Consider the following 9193-nt stretch of genomic DNA (forward strand, 5'->3'; position numbering starts at 1 on the left):
TCAAACAATTAGTGATATATCGTACCTATAAATAGACCCCAAATTAAAGAACTGGAAACCCAGAGAATGGCGGATGTAGTGCTCAGTCCATCACTGAAAAAGAGGGACTTGAAAAAGAACAGCTCCAGAATGATTTTTGTTTTTCAGACATTTTTTGTTTTGGGGTTGGGGTTAGGGTTAGGGTTGGGGTTGGGGTTAGGATTAGGGTTAGGGTTGGGATTACGGTTGGGGTTGGGTTAGGGGTTCGGGTTAGAGTTGGGGTTGGGGTTAGGATTAGGGTTAGGATTAGGGTTGGGGTTTGGTTAGGGGTAGGGGCAAGGGTTGGGGTAGGGTTGGGGTAGGGGTAGGGGTAGAGGTAGAGGTAGGGTTGGGTTTTTCCCAACTTTTCAGGAAGGAGTCCCAGTCAGGTGCTGACAGGGGCAACTCAGACTGGAAATGTTTCCAGAACCTGGTGATCAAAAGCACATCACATGATTTAATATTACAGCATAATCTATGGCTGGAGAGCTGAATAGTTGCAAACATGGGTAGGAGGTGGTGTGTGTACAGAATTTCAGTGGGTATGAATTCATGTTTCCATACTAAGGACTCAAATCTGATGTTTTCAGCCAGTGAGGTGTGTTTGGAAACTGCTACTGCAGACGAACAGAAGCAATCACATTCTCCTTTGCTGGACGGCACAGAGAATTTGATCCAATCCATGATATCCACAATCAGATCACATAATATGCAAACAGTACAATTTTGCATCCCAAATTTAAATTGAAAAACTTTATTTTTAAGTGTCTTTTCTTTGTCTTTCTCCCTCTCTGACAGTGTTGGCAGATTCTGACAACTGACACTGCAAACTCAGATAAGGAACAGACTTGGTTCACCCGGCGAGGTGTGCCTGCCTAGACAGTAAATCACTGAACTTGGTTTGGGTGCAGTTGGTTGATTGATGAAGAGAGCTGGGTTGTGTATGAGTGTGTTTGTGTGTGCCCAAATGCCTTACTTGTGATGGTAGATGTCTGGCTCACGGCTGATCCTGTTATTAAAGCCGATATACAGGTCGTCCCACAGCAAGCCATTCACAACCACGTGCCTCATCACCCCAATTCTGTTTTGAATCTAAATACATGCGCATGTGCGCACACACACAATTATATAAAAATAAGATGAGTAACATTACCAGATTAGACAGTGTATAGTAAAAATATAATTTATCACATGCTCCAACCACTTAATGTATACATACCCAGTGTTAGCCATATTATTCATAGTTTCCATGGTTAAGATATGTTGCAAAAGTGTAAGGCTCTGATGTTTCCATGGTTACCTCCACATAGAAGTGCTCTCTCTGTGGCCTTACAGATGGGAAGGAAAGGTGCAGAAAGTCGACCAGGTAGTCATAGCCATCATCCCACGGCTGGAAATCGTCATCTGTCTCAGTGACCTGTTGGGAAGGTATTTACTTATTTTACATCTTATAGAGAAAACTATACAGGAAAAAAACAAAACAAAACAAAAAAAAATCCTATTTGAAGTTTGGCCCAAAGAGGCCAGCTTGCTTCAGCTTTGAACCTTCTGCAGTAGCTCTCATTAAATGATGTATAGTGACCAGTCTATCCTGTTTTAAGGCCCAGTCAGCAGCTTCTGCAACTGACTAGGTCCAGGATTGCAAAGACAGAGGCTTCAAGACAAGCCATCCATACCCAATACCTAAGCCTGCTGCAGGAGTTAAAAGAACATGGCAACCAGTCTGAGGAAAATGTTTAGATATGCCTGGGCAACATATACATTTGGCTGAATCTGAAGCTGTCAAAGTCTGTTACTGAATTTTGTCTCATAGAATTCCCAGAGTTTTTCCCATGTTATATTTATTGCCTGGTATAAATAAATAAGATACTACAAATGGCTCCTAAACACAGTACAGAAGAAATATGTCACTGTAAAGTTGATATCACACACACACACACACACACACACACACACACACTGCATTAGCGTCTGTGCTCTTAACCAGTCCCTGAGTCATAGTGTCTGTTGAGGACACCGTGTAGGCCACCTCCCCTTTGTGTAAAACTGTGTATAACTGTTTGTTCAGGGTAGTGGCCTTTAGGTCTCAGGATATATTTTCCTTTGCCCTGTGACATTAAGGGCAAACAAGAGACAGGTTTGGCTAGATTTTAAAATAAGAGTCTCTGTGCAAACAGAGGGAGTGTCGCACAATGGTTGCTAGATTGAATAGAATCACTGACCAGGAGCACTCTAAGATGAACACTAGTTTTTCCTTCAGTAGAATGAGGTAGCAGGGCCATCAGAGCAGTTCCACATTTAAAAAGTGCTGTAAATTTTAGTTACCCGAATGACCAGGTTGTAGTTCTTGAATCCTGCCCAGTTGTAATAAAACTGGATCCAGCTTTTGTGTTCAAAGATTTTGGATGAGATGGCAGCGTTTAGTTCATCCACATACAAGTCAAAGTCCCAGCTGTCCTTAAAGATCTTTGTGCCACTCGGTGGCTGGGTAATGCAGTCTCTAGATGTATTTGCAGGGTTAGAGGAAACAAATACAGAAAAATTCATTTCTCTCAGTTGGTATCATATCTGACATTACAATATTGTGTAAAATTTGCATAATTGTTCCATATTAAGTTAATTTTCATCAATATTAAAAAACAAACCAACAAAAACAAAATCAATCATTCATACAATGACACTGATAAGGTAATGTTGCTATTGAATAAAGGACTAAAATTAGATATTGTAAAGCTTGGTGTGCTCCAAATAGCAATTTTGTTTATACTTTCATCTTTGCAACATCATCCACAGCTTTGTTATACTACGCTGGGATGGAAAAGTTATTGGTTTATATAAACTGTGTGCCAATTAACTGCCAAACTGCTATGTGTCTGTTAACATGATAGCACAATTATCTAATAAATGTTACATTTACATCCTGTCAAGCTCCCCCATTTCCCTGGCTACCTATCCACGTCCGTGTTTTCCCACCATCATCTGTTTCTATGGTTTCCTGTCTCCTCCCCTTTAGCTCCAGCTGTTCCTCGTTGGTCCTTCGTTAGTGTTTCTGTTGAAACCTTGCTTCTTCGTCCCATGTTTGCTGGTCATTGTATATCCCCATGGAGCTCTGTCTACGCTGCTTTCCCTGTTCTCGATCCTCATCAGGTGTTCTCTCATCTGTTATACTTTTTCTCTGCATTCCTGTCTATGTTCCTCTCCTTTTTTCGTGTTTGCTATTGTAGATCTGTTTCCTGTGTTAGTCTTGTTTATTGTTTGTCGAGTTTAAGTAGCCCAGTTCAGTGTGTTCCCTGCTTGTCTTAGTTTTACGCCTCGTCGTTGTTCTCTGTCTTTCCTTAGTGTTTATTTCCTTTGTTGCCTAGTTCTTGCCCTCACCCTGTTAGCCTGTTATTCTTCTGTTTGTTCCTTCGTTCTGTACTGTGTTCTTTTCCTGGTTAGTCTGTTTCTATTATTAAACTTATTATTCATTTATTCTATCCTATCTGTCTCTGTTCTCATTATGGCTTCCCCAGTTTGTGATTCAGTTCCTTCTCATGTCTGAGGCGTCATCACTTTGCAAGTGTGTTTGCTCTCCCTCCCAAACGTTACGCATCCCAATGAAATAGCAAAAATACTTCACTTTTGTTTATGGTACACAATAGTAAATTGCAGTATACATACACACGCACGTACACACCTGTCGTCTTGGTTTGTTAGAGCAAGGGCCAGGTCAAGCACAGATCCAGGCAAAGGTGTCCATGTGGTGATATGGGGACAAAGTTTCTTGATCTTCGCATTCAGGTCTGCTGGGTTGTTCTTAGTATTAATGTTTTTTATGTACCTGTTGGATATAGAGGGGTCTGTTGAATATAGAATGTACTGGGTACTTTACAGTCTCTGCCTGGTAATCACAGTTATATTAGTTACGTTTATAAGCAAGTAATTTTCTGCGAAAATTGCTTTAGTGGTCAAAAATGCTCGATGATTTTTTTTATATATATATATATATATATGCATGATGGAACGAAGTGTATTTTTTCCATCTAACTTTAGCGGTAAAGTATGTCAATACCTGAGATTTTGCGAAAAATGAATTGGAAACGTTTGTCAGAGATCAACTTCATGCCATGTGACGAGTTTTCCCTCTCATGAGCTCGCACACACACCCCTGCTGGGGGTACTCGGGGAGGGAATGAGTGGTTTTTGGTCTCATTAGACTAAAGAAAGGCCGGTGCATCCGAGCCGAGGCACCTCCTGCACGACACATGGGAAGTGCTGAAAGAGCACTATATATAAACAATGCATAGTTTAAAAAAAAGAACACATTTTGATTTATGCATCCTCCCCCAGTAGTTAATAATTCTGATTCTGACCTGATAGAATGATCAGTTTGTGAATTTTCAGCCATAAATAGTTTTCACCGCAGTCTCATTTGGATATAAATAGCCTAATAACAATTTACTGATCCCAAAGGAAATTATGATTTATGAAATAAATTATGAAAGCAGATTATGCTAATAAATGGCACATTTATTATACCGTTGATCTAATCTTGTGACCCTTATAAGTTGTTACGAGAATGTTAAGAAAGCCAAATGAACACAATTTGTGACAAACATAAAATTAGAGTTGGGGAGATCAACCCCAACTTTTTTGTCGGCAAACCGAAACGTACACAAATTTAGCAGAAAATTACGTTACTACGCAAATATTTTTTCGCTAAAAGTCAGTTTGACGGACACAAGCTGAGCAGAAAAAAAGTATTTTTAGGAATTTTCAATTTAACGCTTGCAGTTTAATAAAAATTCGATAAAAATGTAGCTGTTACACTACTTGTCGGATGGGTGAGCCTCGGTAAAGTAGCTCGCAAATGGGCAGTAGACTTTAGGCTGCAGTGTCGCCACCAGGTTGGCCTTATAGTGGAGAAGTTTCTTCCTCTCTCTGCTGATAAAGTCGCGCTTCCAGCTCTCTGCAGGAAGTGTGTGGGGATTTTTATTTATTTTTTCTGTCATTATATTTCTAGATTCTTGTCTTTAAGTAACATATTGTAGTCAGTCATATTTGACCTTTTCTTGAACCCTATGACCAACTAAGCACTTACCACGGTTTGCCTCATAACTCACCAGTCTATTTGTAACGTAAGGAGGCTAAGCAGGATGCGGGGACGAGTTATGTTAAACAAACGCATACATTTATTCACACAGAAACCAAATACGATGCAGCAATGAAGCTATCGTAACATCAAACACTGACAACAGTGCCATAGGGGTTTATATACATACGTAAATGACAAGCAATTACAAACAGGTGTGATATGTGTGGGGCGTGGCCACATGGACGAACATACACACACCCACACAAACACATGGGGAGACACTTGGGAAGAGGGGCCGTGCCATCACAGTGTTTGTCTCATAACTCACCAGTGTATTTTCCTTTGTGAAAGGTCATGGGAAATCCTGACGCTCCTCCAGCAAAGTCGCTCATCATCACATCCACACCATGTGGAAGGCAGCCATTATTTGGACGTGTGCAGTCCACTGTGTTCAGGATTAGGTGTCCTGGGGGCATTTAGTCATTCAGCAGATTCATTTCACAAATGCATGATATGGAGTTTATGTACAATGAGCGTGAGTGATGCGGCTTTGCTTCCAGCTTCCCTGTAGCTAGTCTCTTCCTCTCCTCACTACACATTACATAGATCCACTAGCCACTATATTTTTCTACAAAGACATATAACAATACATTTTGTTGTCTGAGTCACTCTCAGCAGCAGTGTGGTGGAGAGATGTTTGAAGGACAGCAAAGAGATTATATATATAAGAAACAGCTCTAACTCAAAGTAATATTTTGAGTTTTACAGTAGAACAACAGTGTTTTGGTTTTTTGAACTTCTCAAATCACTGAAACCAGTAAACTGTGATGTTTTCTTTCATTGGTCCGTACTACAGGAAGGAAGTTCATATCTTCCGGAACTTGTGAAGAGCAAGAAAAAATAACTTTGACCAGGAATATCACAGTGGTGAAACCTAATATCAGAGATTATGGGGAGTTATGAACACCAGGGATGTTGCATACTCAAAGTTATTACATAAAGTAACTAAAATCATCTTTAAAAAAGCAGAATTAGCATTTTTTTTTATGTTAAACACACACACACACACACACACACACACACACACACACACACACACCTAAACTGAATACATTTATTTGGTACTAATTATCCACAGTTAATATATTTTATAACTAGGTATACACATTATTTGCCCCTTTAATGATTTCAGGTATTAAATGAACTTTGTCGTGTCTTTGAGCAACAAAACTGTTGAGTAGCATAGGCTAAAGTACAGCAACAATATTACCTTTATAATCAACTATTAAGCAGGTGTCTATCTCTGGGTGAACTCCATCCATCAAAATCATAAACCTCAGGTTTTTGTCAACCTTAAGGAAACATAAGGGGACAGAACAGACACTTGGAATAAATGTTTGCACATCAACACTGGTGTCACCCTGCTAAAAACCAAGCCTGAAGCTGCCACTGACAGGGTTGGAATATCTGTACGTTAGACGGGTTTAGGACAAGGTGAGATCAAATCAGGAACAAACAGAAATTACTGCAATCACAGTGCTTCAGATTAGCCACAAAGATAGCGCACCGCCACGGGTGACTGAAAGGTATTTATGTTTTTGATGCTCTATTAAGATATTGTTTGAAACCGTTGTTTACATTTTCGGTAGCGTGAGTCACAATGGAGGACAGAAGAGGATTCTTACATTGTACCAGACTCCGAAGGGGACCACAGAAATGTTAGTTAGGTTCACTCCGCTTCTACCCAGATACCTGTGGCACCAACACAAACATATCTAGATGCCTTGACTCGACTGTCAGCTTCTACCGAATAGACTGGTGGGAATTAAGCCTTACCAGAACACTGGCCGTGAAGTGTCTCCCACGTATATGGGTATGTCTGGCCGTTGCTGGGCAAGGAGCTTCAAGGATGGATAACTGTGAGAAATTCGAGTGTGTGTAAAAAAGGTTCGAGCAAAACCAGCAGAAGACCCCAGTATCTGGATTTCGTAACAAGGTTTTCCTTCAAAAGCTCTCATGATGCAGTTACTTACTGTCCATGTGATGGCTTGGTTTTAACGTAAAACATTTAATTAGACAGACGAAGCCATCACCTTCATGTTTTCCAACATAGACTAGATGTGGTTATTTTCTTTTGGCCCCCGTTCATCCCTGGCACTAAAATCCAGTAACAAGTGAGCCGGTCACAAGTGAGATTTAAGTAGAGATGTAAACAGGGTGCAAGGTGTTATTTTCAGGTGGTCCAGGATACAAATTGGCACACCATCAAAGGCCTACTATAATAGGCTACTATAATTGAATACTGCAGTTTTTGAGAAAAGATTCTCCACTCCTCTGCAAGCGGAATTGAGTGAGTTATAGCAAATTGTTTGTGTTGCTCCATGAGGAGTGAAGCGCCCATTTTCGTTTTTTCTGGCCTCTAGGCACGCAAGCAATGCTTCAGGCCTGCAATGTAGGACAAACGAATAAACTACTGCCCAGAGTTTATTCATGATATCCCTTTATATTGCTATTTTCCTGTTTCTTTCCCCAACCAGAGGACATCGAGGTGGACCCACACTTCGTAGACGTATATGATTTGAATGTTTTTGTATATCTAATTTTAGGAGACGCACTCTGTGACTGTGTGTGCCTAGAGCTGTGGGGTTTTTTGTTTTTTTTTCCTTGATTGAAATGCGAGTTCTCACAATTTCTTTTTTGCTAAAAGGAAGGCAGTAGTTAAGAGGTAGGGGGGCTACATGAAGTTCAGTTCAGACGGTACTAAATGAGTGAGAGAGGTAGAAAAGAGTCTGTTTAAAGCGCATGTTTTAGACTGAACTACATCTTGTACATATTTTTCTTGTGCTCATTGTATGTGTACATCAGATTTGTAAAAAAAAGCTTAAACTGTTTATGTTTCAGAGTCTGTACAGTCCCTCTTGAAAAGCAGCATCAATAAAAGAAAAAAACCCCCTCTTGCTTCTTTGTTTCTGTACAATTTGGGTGTTTCCATCTGATATAGTGGGGACTATGTTTTGTACTGATAGGTTTTACATCAACTAAACCTTCTCTCACACTTATTTGCATCCGTGTCTGTAAATAAGGATACGTTTAAATAAATACTACCACACTGCTGGCAATTTTGTTTCTATAGTGCCTTTCACAAACCCAAGGACACAAAAAATACTTCAGAAGAAGAGAAATGTGCAGTGAAAAATGTTTTGAGGAAAGGAGGAAAGGGCAGAGCTGCCCCAAAGGGCCCAAGGAAGAGATTCCAAAGCTTTGGAGCAGGAGCACTGGAAGACCTGCCACTCAAAGCAAAGAAAGCAAAGAAAATACAGTTATCTATTGGTTGGCAAGGTAACAGCATCTATTACCATAAGAATATATTAAAGCTTTCCCATAAATTAATGGTAGATCATTTCTCTTTTTGTTTGGTGCTATTGACATTGTTAGTCTAAAATCAAAATGACAGCTGCCAACTAGATATAACGCCCCTGCTTATTGATTGTGCCTATTCTCAGTCTACTGACCCCTCCCTGTGCATTTAAGATCCACTTTTCTGTCTGCATATTATGCAGCCTCACTGTGTGTAGTTCTAAGCCTTCTAGTTGCGTGTTGTTGTGCCTAATCAAGAGATTCATAGCAGCTGTGGCAGTAAAGACTTTACTGAAAAGGCTTTTGAAATGTGTTAATAATTGTTGATAATGTGCAGGGAGCAGCATTGCAGTGAATTAGCATCTTAGCCTTGGTTGGCAATACTGCAGTGAGGAAACACTGGAGAAGAGCATTTAACTTAACTGCTCTGTGAATGTACGTCCCTAAATTAATTTAGCCATGATAAAGTCCTACGAAGGCAAAAAAGTGTAGTAACTATGTTGTGAATTTATTGGCATTTACTGGACTCTAATTCACTTGCCAACTCAGTTGCTAACACAACAACCATAAACTGTAAATATAGATAGAGAAAGTGTATACAATCTTATCTAACCTCCAAACTTACCAGCCTGTTTCACATTTGTGTACCATTTTTAATCAGATCTTAACAGGTGCATAGTAACATACCACATTTAAGTATCTTTTTGAACAAATTGTACTTTTAAAAGTTGCTTTATAAGTGCA

General features: G+C 39.9%; 1 protein-coding gene across 1 annotated transcript; it reads right to left on the reverse strand.

Moving 5' to 3' along the window:
- LOC113590322 (cytidine monophosphate-N-acetylneuraminic acid hydroxylase-like) lies at nucleotides 1-9100 on the reverse strand. The gene is made up of 12 exons (XM_035532515.1): nucleotides 9075-9100; nucleotides 6929-7009; nucleotides 6778-6844; nucleotides 6363-6444; nucleotides 5421-5558; nucleotides 4831-4966; nucleotides 3695-3838; nucleotides 2344-2518; nucleotides 1319-1435; nucleotides 995-1110; nucleotides 317-448; nucleotides 1-25 (listed from the first exon to the last, which is right to left on the reverse strand). The coding sequence occupies exons 1-12, from the start codon at nucleotides 9098-9100 to the stop codon at nucleotides 1-3; spliced, it is 1239 nt and encodes a 412-aa protein (XP_035388408.1).
- Between the last annotated feature and the right edge of the window lie 93 nt (nucleotides 9101-9193).

The sequence above is a fragment of the Electrophorus electricus genome, chromosome 13, assembly GCF_013358815.1.
Source record: "Electrophorus electricus isolate fEleEle1 chromosome 13, fEleEle1.pri, whole genome shotgun sequence".
Classification (NCBI taxonomy): Eukaryota; Metazoa; Chordata; class Actinopteri; order Gymnotiformes; family Gymnotidae; genus Electrophorus; species Electrophorus electricus.